The sequence below is a fragment of the Ochotona princeps genome, chromosome 4 (genome assembly GCF_030435755.1).
Source record: "Ochotona princeps isolate mOchPri1 chromosome 4, mOchPri1.hap1, whole genome shotgun sequence".
Lineage (NCBI taxonomy): Eukaryota > Metazoa > Chordata > Mammalia > Lagomorpha > Ochotonidae > Ochotona > Ochotona princeps.
The window spans coordinates 72295723-72312015 of record NC_080835.1 but is presented as its reverse complement, the minus strand read 5'-3'; the positions used below and the strand labels follow the sequence as shown (position 1 = coordinate 72312015).

The 16293-nt window shown below is 44.3% G+C and overlaps 1 protein-coding gene across 7 annotated transcripts in view; it reads left to right on the top strand.

Annotated features, from left to right (window-relative positions):
- Window positions 1–16293, top strand: part of RNF214 (ring finger protein 214) — a 39052-nt gene that overhangs the window by 1003 nt on the left and 21756 nt on the right. For 3 of the 7 annotated variants that reach the window (XR_009245352.1, XM_058663861.1, XM_058663859.1), the window contains exons 2-5: window positions 681–793; window positions 3887–4400; window positions 5113–5172; window positions 12562–12702. Coding sequence is in view for 6 of the 7 variants with exons in the window: in XM_058663861.1 (XP_058519844.1) it covers window positions 687–793; window positions 3887–4400; window positions 5113–5172; window positions 12562–12702 (822 nt within the window). In the remaining variant the exon portion in view is untranslated. Of the gene's footprint in view, window positions 1–160; window positions 338–680; window positions 794–3886; window positions 4401–5112; window positions 5173–12561; window positions 12703–16293 lie in introns of those variants that run through there. The other 4 variants (XM_058663864.1, XM_058663863.1, XM_058663860.1 and 1 more) reach the window with 3 other exon arrangements.

The following is a 16293-nucleotide window of genomic DNA, read 5'->3' as shown; positions in this document are numbered from 1 at the left end:
ATTTGTTCTGGTCTTTTCCCCCTATAAGGTCCTGCAGCGAAAAGGGTGACCTTTTGATTGACAAGCAGGAGCGCACCCAACCAGGTCACCTGGCCATCTCTTACCAATGTCGTGCAACTTGTTGTGTTGATACCTGGTAGCTGCATGGCTGTGGTTGCTCAGCGGACTCCCCATCCGTGGGGAGCAGCACCCGGGCTCGGGGAAGAAGACACACGCTGGGGTGGCAGGGTGGCATACTACTTGTTCTCCCACACAAACACCTCCCTTCAAAAACAGTTTTGACATGAATAGAGAAGACATTGAGCGTAGCAGCCGTGACGTGATTTAAAAACCTGAGGTACTATTGATACACCCCGCCCCCCGTGCATCCTTGATAAATGCTAGTTGACAAATGCTGGCAAGATTTTCGTGCACTGTCATCTGTTTGGAATAGCTGCACTTCTGCCAAGCAGAAAAATGCAAGTCTTGCACAGACGTGGGTGACTTCTGAGGTTGGATGCTCAGTGCACCTCTTGCCTTCAGTGACTGTTGAGGGGCCTTTTTTACACAAGACCTGAAGATTTTCTTGCGTTCTCCTTTTCCATGATGGTTCTTTCACCCTGTTTTGTGGCGATGCTGAGGTTGGAAAGGTAGCCTTTGCTTGCAATCTTGACAGCTGTGCTTTGTTCCCGAATGTGTAGAACGTGATGGCCGCCCCCGAGGTAGCTGGTGTCGTGGCCAATGCGCCTGACCCTCCAGAATCTTCTAGCGTGTGTGCATCCAAATCCGATGAAGGTCTCCCAGATGGTCTAAGGTAACTGCAGCTTCTTGAAGATGCGTTTGGGCGAAGGGTGATTGAAGCAGGCTTCCTTTTCCTCGCTGCGATGGCCACTACATTGGATGAAGCTTTTTTTTTTTAATGTTAGGGGCTTTAGATCCTGTGTTGGCATTGCTGCAATTTAGCCTGGAACCTGCCACTCAGACATGCTAAGTGTTTGATGAATGAATAGATTAGAACACAGGGGTCAGACATCCTAAATGCAATTGTTTCCCTGGTCCTATGTGGACAGCATGTCCTTTTAACTGTATGTTTGTATGTTAATACCTAGAAGACGTGTGGATACGTAAGTAATTGATCAGGGAAGATGCATATGAGTGTGTATGTATCTAGATGTTTGTTAATGTAACCTGTTGTGTAGTATGTTGTTACTCCCATGTAACAACAAGGCAAGAATTGTAATTGTTACTGATACATGTGCTTAATACATTGTTACATATCACACTAAAATCAGTTGGCTATTTAAGGAGTCTTCAAAAGTTAATGGAAAATGCATATTTTGAAAGAAACTACATGGATTTCAAAATTTATTTGTATCAGAACAGATGCTTTTTTTTTTTTGTAGGTGCTTTTTAAAATTTCACTTTCCGCAAATGCTTTGTGACATATATTTCAGAATTAGATAGAGAAGACTCCCACATCTCTGACTCCGTCTCCCCAGATGTGTGCACATCTTTAGCTAGGAAACCAAAATCAGGGGTCAAAATCGGGCTGGGCACTGAGTATAGGATGGATGGCAGAATCCCAGCTACTCGAGCCATCACCCCTGCCTGCCAGGGTTTGTATTAACAGGAAGTCGGCTGGAGCTGGCTGTCATAGCAGGCACTCCTGAGGGAGACTCATCTTAAATGTTGTGTTCATCTCTCTACAACCCTTTAAAAAAATTGTTATTATTGTAAGATTTATTTGTTTATGGGCCCGGCGGCGTGGCCTAGCGGTTAAAGTCCTCGCCTTGAAAGCCCCGGGATCCCATATGGGCGCCGGTTCTAATCCCGGCAGCTCCACTTCCCATCCAGCTCCCTGCTTGTGGCCTGAGAAAGCAGTCGAGGACGGCCCAAAGCTTTGGGACCCTACACCCGCGTGGGAGACCCGGAAGAGGTTCCTGGTCCCAGCATCGGATTGGCGGTGCATACCGGCCCGTTGCAGCTCACTTTGGGAGTGAAACATCGGATGGAAGATCTTCCTCTCTGTCTCTCCTCCTCTCTGTATATCCGGCTTTCCAATAATAATAAAAAAATCTTTAAAAAAAAAAAAAAAGATTTATTTGTTTATTTCCAATGGTCAGAGTTGAGCCAGGCAAAAGCTAGGAACCCAGAACTTCATCTGGGTCTCTGCCATGGGGGGCAGCGATCTAAGTTCTTAGATCATCTTCCGTGGCTCCTCCAGGTGTGTTAGCAGGAAGCTGGATCAAAAGCGAAGCAGTCAGGAGTCAGACTTGTGCTTATAGGGGATTCTGGTGTCAGGCAGTAACTTGTGCCACAACACTGGTCCCAAGCTTCTATCTTACTGTCATTCTTCACTTTATAGAGAAGATCAATCGCATATTACTGCTAATAGTAATTGCATCTAAGGTTTACAGAGTGTTCACTATGTGCTGGGTGCTTTATTTATGTTTTCCTGGTGTAATCCTTACAGCTGTCCTATTAGGTAGGGGAATATTTTTTCTGTCTTGCTAATGAAATAATTCGCCTGGTCTCAGTCAACTAGTAGATGGCAGAGGATTTAAGTCTAGTTACTGTGTATGCCTGCATTTTTTTTTTAAAAGATGTTTATTTTAATGGGAAAGTCAGATTCACAGAAAGAAGGAGAGGCAGAGAAAGATCTTCCGTTTACTGGTTCACTCCTGAAAAGTGACTGCAAGGGCCGATCCGGAGCCAGGAGTCTCTTTCTGGTCTCCTGCATGGATGCAGAATCCCATGGCTTTCGGCCATCTTGGACTGCTTTCCAAGGCCACAACAGCTGGATGGGAAGTGGAGCTGCCAGGATACGAACTGATACCCTTATGGGATCCTGGCCCATGCAAGGCGAGGATTTAGCCACAAGGCTATCGCCCTGAGCCCATATGCTCTCATTTGTGAAGAAGTTTCTCCCCTCACACTACACCATAGCTAATTTCCATCAGAAAGTGGTAAGGTTAGAGTGTTTATATTTTCATGTCGTGAAATGTTCTCTCAGTTATTTTATTTTGAACAGGCGGGTGTTGTTGAGGAAGGAAAGATGCATTGAGGTGAATCCTCAGGAAGTGTTAGTGTGTGATGTTTAAGGGGATCAGTCGAAAGTATTGGTTAAAGAAAAGGATGAGAGAGCAAAGAAATTTACCATAGGTTTAATTTCTGGGTGAAGGACTAACAGTTATGAATGTGCATGTCATCATAAGGACCTTTGGCGTGAGTGTGTGACCTAGCGGAGGAAGCCACTGGTTGGAACATCCGCATCCATCCTGTGGGTCCTGGCTCTACTCCCAGTCCCAGCTTCCTGCTAATGAGCACCCTTCGAGGCAGCAAGTGAGGGCTCAGGAAGTTGCATTCCTGCCACCCATGTGGGAGAGCTAGATTGTATTGAGATAATTGAAGTGAACATGCTGTGCTCTGGAAAACTGTTGAAGAACCTAAATAATTCTGATCAAAGATAAGTATGTTTGTATGTGTGTGTGTATAAAGATAAGTTTGAGCAAAAATGTATTTCTTGAACTAGCAAGAGAGATATCAGTATTTCTAGCTTATTTTCTTTATTGAAGTATGTGTGATTCAGTTAATGCATGTAGTCTAATTAGCATTAGGTTGTTTCATCTGTATTCATATTGGCCCTCAGCCTGTTTTCAGAACCACGGTCATTCTTGTTCGGGCGTTTACTGTAGACTGTCTCCAGAACAGAGATTCTCAACCCCCAAGGCTTACTGCTCACGAATGGGAAGAAGTCATTGGGTGGGAATTAAGTTTCCTTTCATTCTGTAACTGGGGAGGATTTATCTAGCCTGGTTTTGTTTTTCTGGTGGTTTGTTGGCAGCTGTATATACCAAGTCCTCTGAAAGATTGAGTGACAAGAGAAACTTGTTTATGTTTTTGATAGCCCCAAAGACCCTGCACAGAAGCAGAAGAACTCGCCTCCGTCGAGTGTAAGTAGCCAAACGCTAACCAAGGAGAATAAGAGAAATGTCCATTTGGAACACCCAGAGCCGAATGCCGGTTCATCAGCAGGTGACACGCCAGCAGCGCACCAGGAAGTTGTAGGAGAGAACTTGATAGCCACAGCCCTTTGTCTTTCTGGCAGTGAGTCTCAGTCTGCTATGAAGGACTTGGCCAGCACAGCAGGCGAGGAGGGGGACATGAGCCTCCAGGAGAGCCTCCGTCCAGTTTCTCGATCTCAGAAGGCAGGGTGCCGTACACAGCAGCCCGCCTCCGAGAACGGCTCTGAAGAGAAGTGCCCACAAGCCTCCATCCCAAAGGAAGGGAGCAGGGACACAGGCTTGGATTTCCGACCTGTGGTGTCTCCAGCAAATGGGGTTGAAGGAGTCAGAGTGGATGAGGATGATGATGATCAGGATAGCCCTTCCCTGAAGCTTTCTCAGAACATTGCGGTACAGGTCAAGTATCAAGTTTCTACTACTACAGTGGAATTTGGGTGGGGGGTTTGAGGGTAGGAGATACTCCATCATAGGCAGTGGAGAACTACGCTGTCTCGTTTTTTTTTTTTTTTTTTTTTTTTTTTTTGGGGTTAGCCACCACCATGCTGTTTTCTTTTCACACAATGCCAGTCAATAAGTTTGTTTTGATGTTCAGTTAATCAACCAGTGCCAGTGTCTGTTTTTATGGCCAGTGGGGTTTTTGTGACCTACATGTGATCTCTTTCACTGAGGAATTGATGAATGCAGGTCATTGGCATTCATATTTCCCATCTTTGTCCTTGCAGGAGGAATCCTTGTTAACTCTCTGACCTGCATCTTAAGAAGTACAGTGTATCCTGCCTTCTAGTGACGGGTGTGCTTTGTCATAGGAGGAAGCACGGGCACCCTAGGTTACAGAGGCAAAATCATCATCTCAGAGTTGGCACTGTCTCTCAGTCAGTCGCTGAGTCTCGTGCAGCGTCTTCCGTGGGGCAGATAATTACTGTCACGTGGATGTTGGTGTCCATTTGCCAGAACTGCCTTGCTGTTCATGCTGGGAAGTCTACAGGGGGAGAGCACAAAACTGTTTCTAAGTTACTTGTGGCAGATGTCTAGGTGGAAGTTCTAGAATGTCTACCCTTCTTCAGGTGTCTCAGAAAAGCTCTAAATACAGTTATTTCTTCCTTTACAGACTGACTTTAAAACAGCTGATTCAGAGGTAAACACAGATCAAGATATTGAAAAGAATCTGGTAAGTGTTTTAGCTGTCACTGTTGTTACAGGAAACCTTTCAAACAGATCTGGAGCCATATTATCTAAGTTGAAAGAAAATGCGAGATGGTCAGCTAACTTCTGCTTCCCAGAGGTGGAAAGCTTACTACCTCACAGAGCCTACTGCATTTTACAAAATAGCTCTTTTTGTGAATTTTCAACCTGAGATGAAGACAGAACCTTTGTGAATTCTCCCCCTCCTTTTTTTTTTTTTTAAGTTTTATCTGTTTTTACTTTAAATGCAGAGTTAGAAGGAGGGAATCTTCCATCTACTGGTTCACCCTCAGGTGGTTTGATATGAAGCTAGGAGCTTCTTCCAGGTCTCCTGTACGGGTGCAGGGGCGCAAGGATTTGGACCATCTTCTGCTTTCCGTAGCATTAGCAGGGATCTGAATTAGAAGTGGAGCAGCTGCAACTAGGACTTGAACCGTGGCCCACATGCGATGCTGGCACCATAGATGGAGACAGCCTACTGTATCATAGAACTCTTCCCCTTGCCTGTTTTTCTTCTCCTCTAAGGATTACTTATTTATTTGAAAGGCAATATTATAAAGATTTCACATCTGCTGCTTCACTCCCTAATTGGCTTCATGACTCTGATTGGCCAGGAGCCTACAGCTCTCTCTGGGTTTCCTGTGTGGGCGGCAAGAACACAGGCATTTGGGCCATCTTCCAGTGCTTTCCCCAGGAGTACTAGCAGGGAACTGGATTGACGGTAGAGCTTCTGGAACTTGAATGAGTGCTCCGTGGCATGCCAGCACATGAAAGCAGTAGTTTAATGTGTTCTGCCACAATACCAAACTCATGTAAATCCTTGATATAGTTATCACTGAGGCTTTTAGAAATAAATCTAATTTCTCTTCTTTTTACCATTATGTATATTTGAAGCTTTTTTATGCTTCTTCCTCATGCTGCTTAAATCCAGACCTTGGGCCCAGCGGCGTGGCCTAGTGGCTAAAGTCCTCACCCTGAACGCACCGGGATCCCATATGGGCACCGGTTCTAATCCTGGCAGCTCTACTTCCCATCCAGCTCCCTGCCTGTGGCCTGGGAAAGCAGTTGAGGACGGCCCAAAGCCTTGGGCTCCTGCCCTGCGTGGGAGACCTGGAGGAGGTTCCAGGTTTCTGGCTTCGGATTGGCACAACACCGGCTGTTGCGCTCACTTGGGGTGAATCATCGGACGGAAGATCTTCCTCTCTGTCTCTCCTCCTCTATGTATATCCGCCTTTCCAATAAAAATAAATAAATCTTTAAAAAAAAATAAAAAAAATAAATCCAGACCTCTTCAGATAAAACATCCTCACATGTATTTTAGTGCTCTTGCTTTCTAAATGTAATTTTTAAAAAGATTTTATTGGAAAGTCAAATTTACAGAGTGAAGGAGAGATAAAGATCTTCCATCTGCTGGTTCACTTCCCAAGTAGCCACAACGGTCAGTACTGGGCAAATCCAAAGCCAGGAACCAGGAGCTGCTTCTAAGTCTCCCACGTGGGTGCAGGATCTCAAGGCTTTGGGCCATCCTTGACTGCTTTCCCAGGCTACAAGCAGGGAGCTGGAAGAGAATTGGAGCAGCTGGGATATGAACTGGCATCCATATGGGATCCTGGGTGTGCAAGGCAAGGACTTTAGCCACTATGCTACTGTGCTGGGCCATTTTTTTAGTCTTTTATCATCCTCTTGTTTTTACCTAGACTTGCTTCATTTTGCCAGTGTTTTCTTTTTTTTGTTTAAGATTTATTTATTTTTATTACAAAGTCAGATATACAGAGAGGAGGAGAGACAGAGAGGAAGATCTTCCGTCCGATGATTCACTTCCCAAGTGAACGCAACGGGCCGATGCTGTGCTAATCCGAAGCCGGGAACCAGGAACCTGTTCCAGGTCTCCCACACGGGTTCAGGGTCCCAAAGCTTTGGGCCGTCCTCAACTGCTTTCCAAGACCACAGCAGGGAGCTGGATGGGAAGTGGAGCTGCCGGGATTAGAACTGGCGCCCATATGGGTTTCCGGGGTGTTCAAGGCAAGAACTTTAACCGCTAGGCCATGCTGCCGGGCCCCAGTGTGTTCTTTTAAAAAGTGACCCTAAGAACCAATATGTAGCAACCCAGCTAGATTATAATTAGGTCATAATACTGTGCGTTTCCCAAGTCTTACTGCAGATCCCCCCCAGCCCCCGTGTCTGGAAAGTGTGTACTGACGTGTTTGGATAGTTTGTCCTGGTTCTGAGCTTTACACAAGGCCGCATCAAAGATTTTTCTCAAACACTGCTTGTGTTTTTATTTTTTAATATCTAGATGGTTAATGTATAAAATTTATATGGAATTTCACATTTATCCTAGTTAAATAATCCCGTTGTTTTATCCTTGGCATTTGAGGCTTAAACGGTCACTTTTTAAGTATATCTAAATGTATATACATGATTTTTAGAACTTGGTTTTATTTTTAATTGGCACAGTTGTATTCATGAGGTATATTATGACATTTCTTTTTTTTTGTTTTTATTTATTTGTGAATCGGAGTCACAAAGCTAGAGAAAAGTCTTCTGTGTGCTCGTTCATTCCTCCAATGGCTGCAGTAACCAGGTGTGAGCCAGGCTGAAACCTGGAGTCTGGAGCTTCTGCTAGGTCTCCCATGTGGGTTCAGGGGTCCGAGCACACAGGCCATTCCCTGCTGCCTTCCCAGGCCATCATCAGCAGGGAGCTGAATCAGAATGGAACAGCCACGCCTTACAATGGCAAAAGCGTGTTGTGACATTTCAGTATGTTTGTGGGGTATCATGTACCACATACAATATGTGGTGATTAGATATGTGGCCTGTGTATCACCTGACATTTATCATTTCTTGGAATCTTTTATGAGCTGTTTTAAAACCTTCAGTTCATTGTTATCACCTACTAGCAGTCAAGGCAGAACATCCTGTCTGACTGTACCCAATTAACCATCCTCTCATCCACTATTTCTCCATACCTTTTCTAGCTCATAGCTACTATTCTGTGCTTTTTTTGTCATCCACATAAAAGTGAGAACATGTGATAGTTGTCTTCCTGTGCGTGTCTTGATGTCTTCCAGTTCCGTCGGTGTAGCTGCAGTTGGCAGAATTTCATTCTTCGTGGCCGAATAATAATGTGTTGTGACTGTGTACTTTGTTTTCTTTTTCTGGGTATCTGGTTGTCTGCAGGCCTTAGCTGGTATGAATAGTGCTGCTGTGAGCACATGAGTCCACGTGTCTGGCTTACTGACCATAGCTCCTTTGGATGTGTATAGGAGTACTTCACAGAGTTTATGGAACATGGAATTAAAAATTAAGCACATTAAGAAATAATAAAAATAGGGCCCGGCGGCGTGGCCTAGCGGCTAAAGTCCTCGCCTTGAAAGCCCCGGGATCCCATATGGGCGCCGGTTCTAATCCCGGCAGCTCCACTTCCCATCCAGCTCCCTGCTTGTGGCCTGGGAAAGCAGTCGAGGACGACCCAATGCATTGGGACACTGCACCCGTGTGGGAGACCTGGAAGAGGTTCCAGGTTCCTGGCTTCAGATTAGCTTAGCTCTGGCCATTGTGACTACTTTGGAAAATTTTTTTTTTTTTTAAGATTAATTTATTTTTATTGGAAAGGCAGATGTACAGAGAGGAGGAGAGGCAGAGAGGAAGATCTTCCGTCCGATAATTCACTCCCCAAGTAGCTGCAACAGCTGGAGCTGAGCCAATCCAAAGCCAGGAACCTATTCCCTGTCTCCCACATGGGTGCAGGGTCCCAGATCTTTGGGCTGTCATTAACTGCTTTCCTAGGCCACAAGCAGGCAGCTGGATGGGAAGTGGGGCTGCCAGGATTAGAACCGGCACTCATATGGGATCCCGGTTCATTCAAGGTGAGGACTATTGTGCTGAACCTGGGAAATTCTAAAGATTTATTTATTTTAATTGAAAAGTCAGGTATGCAGAGAGAAGGAGAGAAGAGAGAAAGATCTTCCATCTGATGATTCACTCCCCAAGTGAGTGGCTGCAACAGCTAGAGCTGAGCTGATCTAAAGCCAGGAGCCAGGATCTCTTCCAGGTCTCCCACGCGGGTGCAGAATGCTAAGGCTTTGGGCTGTCCTCCACTGCATTCCCAGGCCACAAGCAGGGAGCTGGATGGGAAGCGGGGCTGCCAGGATTAGAACAAATATCCATATGGGATCCTGACACGTATTAGGCAAGGACTTTAGCTGCTAGGCCCCCACACTGGCCCCCCTTGTTTTCTTTTTAAAAGATATACGTATATATGTGTAAAAGTTATATTCATACCTATCTGTATCTCTATCTATATATTTTTTTATTGTAGAAGCAAAGTTGTAGAGAGGGAAATCTTCCATTTGCTGGTTGGTTGCATCAGCCAGAGTTGGGCCATTCCAAAGCCAGAAGGCAGCAGCTTCTTCCAGGTCTCATACGTGGGTGCAGGGGCCAAAGGATTTATTTATTTGAAAGACAGATGTTACAGAGAAAGGGAGAGACAGAGAGATATTACAACTGCTGGTTCACTTGTCAAATGAGAACAGCAGCTGGGACTGGGCCAGGTTGGAGACCGTAGCCAGGAACTCCATCTGGATCTCCCACGCAGGTGGTAGAGGCCAAAGTACTTGGACTGTATTCTGCTGGTTCTCAGGAATATTAGTCAGGAGCTGGATCAGAAATGGAACAGCAGGGACTTGGACATTGGTTGCTATACTGTGTGTTGCTGGTGTTACATGCTACCACTTAACATGCTGTGTCACAATACTGGCACATTGTGGTTTTTAGTTTTAAGTTAACTTATTGTAAACTGGTTTCTTAGTCCTGCTTTTCTATATCCCATAGGTTTTGATATGCTGAATTTTCATTTATTTTTTTTTTCAAGAAATAGTTTTACTCCCTTTGTTGTCAGAGAAGGCACATGCTACTATTTCAGTTCTTCACAATTTGTTGAAATTCATTTTGTGGCCTGACATATGGTCTCCTGGTAGTGTTCCATGTGCTAAAAGAAGAATGTGCGTCCTACAGCTGTCAGGTGTTCTGTCCATGTGTGTTAAGTCCATTTGCTCTGTAGTATAATTTCCCTTGGATGTTCCTTTGTTGGTTTTTTTGTCTGGCTGTTCCATCCCTTCATGACTGTGTGCTGTTGAGGCTCCTGTAATTAGTGTACTAGAGTCTGTCTCTCCTTTTATACGTGATGTGTGCGTCATACATTTGAGTAATCTAGTTTTTACACATAGGTGTTTGCACTTGTAATTTTCCTTTGTTGAATTGATGTATTTATCATTATTAGGTAATATTTGTCTCTTTTTCCATGTGTGTGTGTTTGTGTGTTTAAGAGGACTGCTAGTGCTGGGGGAAATACCCAGGATCGGGAAGAAACCTTTGGGATTAGATGTGTTCATTGAGGGAGGAACAGTATAAAAGGTCACATTGCTTCTAACATATAAGAAATTGGGTATTTGGTACAAGTTGAGGAAAGGGAGGGCCAGATGTAAAGAAATAAGCTGATGTAATACTTTCAGCAAATGAAATCAATAAACTTTTAAGTTAAAAATTTTGCTTATTTTTATTTGAAAGGCAAGTTTACAGACAAAGAGTTCTTCTGTCCATTGGCTCATTCCCCAAATGGCTGCAATGGCCGAAGCTGGGGCTGTCTGAAGCCAGGATCCTGGAGCTGCTTCTTGGTCTCCCAAATGGGTACAGGGGTCAAAGGGCTTAGGCCATCTTCTGCTGCTTTCCTAGGTGTATTAGCAGGATGCTAGATGAGAAGTGGAGCAACTGAGGCTTGCACAGCTTCCCGTATGGGATGCCAGCAATCAGGCAAGGGCTTAACCTATTATCCTGTGGTACTAGCCCCATAACAAAAGGTTTTAACTAGAGAACTATAACTGAGTCAAGTAGAAAGGTCTTAAGAGAGAGGTAGAGAAGGATTTGATGGAAATCAGGGTATAGAAGAACCTCAGGGAAGCGGGAAGAAGTCATCTTTCTGTAAGTGCTTACTTTAAGCACTTTACATTGTTTTTATTTTGTCCTCACAATGGTAAATGGGTTTAGGTGAATAAATGACAATTGAAGGAGTCCATCCTTTTGATAAGAAGTGGAAAACCAGTGAGCTGTTGGCCTCAAAAAGGGGCCCAGGATTGTGTTTTGTTGGACTGTATTCTTTTGGGTGGTGCTGGAGTGCAGGTCTGTTTTTATTTTATTTATTTATTTTTAAAGATTTATTTATTTTTATTGGAAAGACAGATGTACAGAGAGGAGGAGAGACAGAGAGGAAGATCCTCTGTCCAATGATTCACTCCCCAAATGAGCACAACGGCCGGTGCTGCGCCGATCCGAAGTCAGGAGCCAGGAACTTCTTTCCAGGTCTCCCACATGGGTGCAGGGTCCCAAGGCTTTAGGCTGTCCTCAACTGCTTTCCTAGGCCACAAGCAGTGAGCTGAATGGGAAGCAGGGCTACCGGGATTAGAACCAGCGCCCATATGGGATCCCGGGCGTGCAAGGCAAGGACTTTAACCACTATACTATTGTGCTGGGCCTGACAAACATTTTTAACAGAGGGTCACATGGTACATATTCTAGGATCTATGGCCTATTTGACCTCTGTTATAGTTATTCCACTCTGCCACATAGTGTGAAAGCAACCCATTAACTAATAGGTGTGATCTTGTTGTAGTAAAAGTTCAATGTACACAATAGGAGATGCCCAGATTTGGCTCACACCATAAGTTGTCAGCATAGCTTTTGGGTAATGTTGTTTAATAACACTTTCTGGAACTTTGGAAATGCTAGATACCTGTGCTGTTTAGTATGCTAACCACTGTAGTCACATGTGGCTTTTGAATACTTAAGATGTAGCTAGGCAATAAGAGCTGAGATTTTTCTGTTTTGTCATATTTTAATCTAAAATTATGTAACTGCATATTCTGGTAGCTGTGGTCTTGGATAGTTCAGCTAGAGATTTGCACAGTGCACTTAGTGGACCTTTCCTTTCTCTATCTCCACCCGCCCTCTTATGGATTTAGTTATTTATTTATTTGAAAGGGCAAGTGAAGCAGAATGAGCGAGATCTTCTGTTTGCTTATTTACTCCACAGCTTCTCTCAACAGCTGGAACTGGACTAGGCCAAAGCCAAAAGCCTGGGTGTTTGGGTCTCCCATGTGAGTGGCAGGGACTCAAGCACTTGGGCTGTTATCTTGTGCCTTCCAGCCTCAATGTTAGGAAACTGCATGGAAACTGGAGAAACTGGGACTTGAACTGTCATTTCTTTGTGGAATGCTGGAGTCAAAAGCCATGGCTCAACTCTTCACCCAGAGACTGAACCTTGGTGAATATTACTTGTGGTTACATTGGCACCTAACTTTTCTTGTGTTGTTCCCAATAGGATAAAATGATGACAGAGAGAACGCTCTTGAAGGAGCGTTATCAGGAGGTCCTGGACAAACAGAGGCAAGTGGAGAATCAGCTCCAAGTGCAATTGAAGCAGCTTCAGCAGAGGAGAGAGGAAGAAATGAAGAATCATCAGGTATTTTGCTTATGGTGAAATTGTCAGGGGTAGTAGGCATTTGCTATAATAGTTCAGATGCTGCTTGTTATGCCTTTATCCCATAGTGGAGGTCCTGGCTTTGGGTTCTGTCTCCTCTTGATTCCAGCTTCCTGTTAATGTATACCCTGAGAAGCAGCCGATGCTGACTTGGGTCCCTGGCACCCATATTGGAGACCTGGATTGGCATCTGGCTCTTGGCTTTAGTCTGGGTTAGCTTTGACTGTTGCAGGCTTGTGGGGAGTAAACCAGCAGATGGAAGACCTCTGTGTCTCTGCCTGCCTGATTTCAGATAGATAGATAAGTGGATGGATGGATGGATGGATAGTGTGGGGGGTAAAGTCTGTTATAAATCTGATGGATAATTATGTCAACAAAGCATATCAAATAATTAATCCATTTATTAAATAAATAGTTCTTTTCTCTCTGAACTGTAATAGGGGTAAGAGTTCGGACAAGATACATTGCTCTTTATCCTAAATCCTGTGATAATCACCTTGGTCTCTCACATGGGTGGCAGGGACTCAATCACTTAGGCCATCAACCTGCTACTTTCCAGGGTGTATATTGGCAAGAATCTGCAATCTTGAGCAGGCTGGAAATCAACCCAAGGTATGCAGTCAAGGTGGAGTTTGGGTATCCAATGTGGTATCTTAACTGCTATGCTTAATGCCCACTCTTACCTTGTTTATATTAAAAGTATAGTTCCAAGCAGGTTAAAAATTGGAAACTTTAGATTAGATTATTTAGGAGAATATTTATAGAACCTCAGATTATGGGAGATTACTTTAAGTAAAGCAGAAAACCAATGAGCAATCAAAAGTGATTAGTTTGATTATGTGTGATTAAAATTTTTCAGTAAAGTAGATGAGGTAAGGCCAAAAAATTGTTAGATTGAGAGAAAATATTTGCAGCATATCTAATAAAAGATTTAATGTTTAAGATATCATGAAGACTCCTACAAATTCATGATAATGTCACTGTAGAGAAAAACCAGGAATGGTTTTGAAATTATGATAAATTTAGAGATTAAAAGCAATGTAAAATCATTATTTTATGGGCCCGGCGGCGTGGCCAAGTGGCTAAAGTCCTCCCCTTGAACGCGCCAGGATCCCATATGGGCACTGGTCCTGGTCCCGGCAGCTCCACTTCCCATCCAGCTCGCTGCTTGTGGCCTGGGAAAGCAGTTGAGGACGGCCCAGATCCTTGGGACCCTGCACCCGCGTGGGAGACAAGGAAGAGGTTCCAGGTTCCTGGCTTCGGATCAGCACAGCACCGGCCATTGTGGTCACTTGGGGAGTGAATCATTGGATGGAGGATCTTCCTCTCTGTCTCTCCTCTCTGTATATCTGACTTTGTAATAAAATAAATAAATCTTAAAAAAAATCATTATTTTATAATGCTGTTAGTCAGAAATCCAACGTGCATGTCAGTGGGCTGAAATCAAACCATTGGCAAGTCTTCCTTATGTTATAGGGGTTCTATGGTAGAACATGCTTCCTTGCCTTTCTGGCCTCAAGAGCAGGGGAGGGCAGTGTCTAAACCGAGGGAGAGAGAAGACCCGCAAAATCAGGTGCACCGGCCCTGCCAAGGCAGCTGCAGGCGGGGACTCCAAATTCAGTACATCAGCAGAGGCTGTTCTTTTCTTTTCTTTTCTTTTCTTTTTTTTTTTTTTTTGAAGATTTACTTATATTACAAAGTCAGATATACAGAGAGGAGGAGAGACAGAGAGGAAGATCTTCCGTCCGATGACTCACTTCCCAAGTGACCGCCACAGCTGATGTTTCGCCGATCCGAAGCCAGGAACCAGGAACCTCTTCTTGTCTCCCACGAGGGTGCAGGGTCCCAAGGCATTGGGCCATGCTTGACTTCTTTCCCAGGCCACAAGCAGGGAGCTGGATGGGAAGTGGAGCTTCCAGGATTAGAACCGGTGCCCATGTGGGATCCCAGTGAGTTCAGGCGAGGACTTTAGCCACTAGGGCACACCGCTGGGCCCGAGGCTGTTCTTTTCTAATACCTGTTTGTTTATCTTAAAGGCAGAGTTAAAAAGAGAGAGTGCTTCCATCCACTGGCTTATTCTTCATATGGCCCCAAAATGTGGGGCTGGACCAGGCCAAAGCCAGGAGCTAGGAAGAGCATGCTGTGTAGATGGCAGGGCCATTTTGCACTTCTGTTTACTGGCTTACTCCCCAAGTACTGGTTCGTGTCCTGGTTGTTCCACTTCCCATCCAGCTCCCTGCTTCTGTCCTGGGAAAGCAATAGAGGATGGCCCAAAACTTTGGGACTCTGCACCTGCGTGGGAGACCAGAAACAGACTCCTGGCTTCTGGCTTTGGATTGGGTCAGCTCCACTTGGGGAGTAAACCAGCAGATGGAAGGTCTTTCTTTCTATCTCCTTCTCTCTGTAAATCTGTCTTTCCAATAAGAATTAAAAAAGAAAAAGAAAGAAAAGCTTGGGCCAATTCAAGGTCATCACACACACACACACACACACACACACACACACACACACACACACACACACACACACACACACACACACACACACACACAGTATAGGCTTACAGAATGGTTATTGCAGAATTGGCTGTTGTGACTATCTGGGGAGTGATAGAGTGGATGGAGGATTTTTCTCTCTCTCTGTTTCCCTCTTTCTCTGTAATTCTTTCAAAAGTAAAATAGGTGAATCTTAACAAAAATTAGAATAGATTAGAAATGTGATTATAAAAACTTTGGAGTAAACTTACTGGAACATTGACAAAGATTGATTGGATTAATTAGATCTGTTCATATGGTGTCATATGAAGTACAGCTGGGCCTCAATGCAGGCCCTCTAGGATGGGACGTGGGCATTACAAGTGGCATTCTGACTGCTGTGCCAGATGCCTGCTTTACACAGCTGTTGAGCATCTGTATTGACCAAGTATGTTCATGCCAATGGAAAAAAGCAGGATGCAGAGTAGCATATTCAAATGATTTAATAAAAAAAGTTGCATTTGTGTAAGTATGCAGGTTGCTTTAAAAGTTAATAGAAATTAGAAAATTATAAGACAAGTTTACCTTGGTACAAAAATTTGAAACCTATACTTCATTTTTTTCATGATACACATTTTCAGGGTTCAGTGTTGTGGCTCATAAGGTTAAGCTGCTGCCTGATGCACTACTGACATTACATATAGGTGCCAGTTCAAGTACCAGTTGCTTCTCTTCTTGTCTAGATGGCTCCCTGCTAACATGCTTAGGAAAACAACAGAAGATGACCCAAGTCCATAGGTCTCTGCCACTCAGATGAAATACCCAGATGGAATCCTAGGCTCTTGGTTTTTTCTGGCCAACTCCAGCAGCTATGATATTTTTGGGGGTGAACCCTCTACAATCTCTGACAGCCCTTCAAATAAATTTTTAAAAGCTCCTTAAAAATATATACTTTGCTTAAGCTTTCTGAAGCTTGCATTGTGTATATTTTTACATAAAAATAGAGAAAGATGGGCCCAGCGCAGTAGCTCAGCAACTGAAGTCCTCACCTTGAACATGCCGGGATCCCATATGGACACTGGTTCTAATCCGGGCAGCC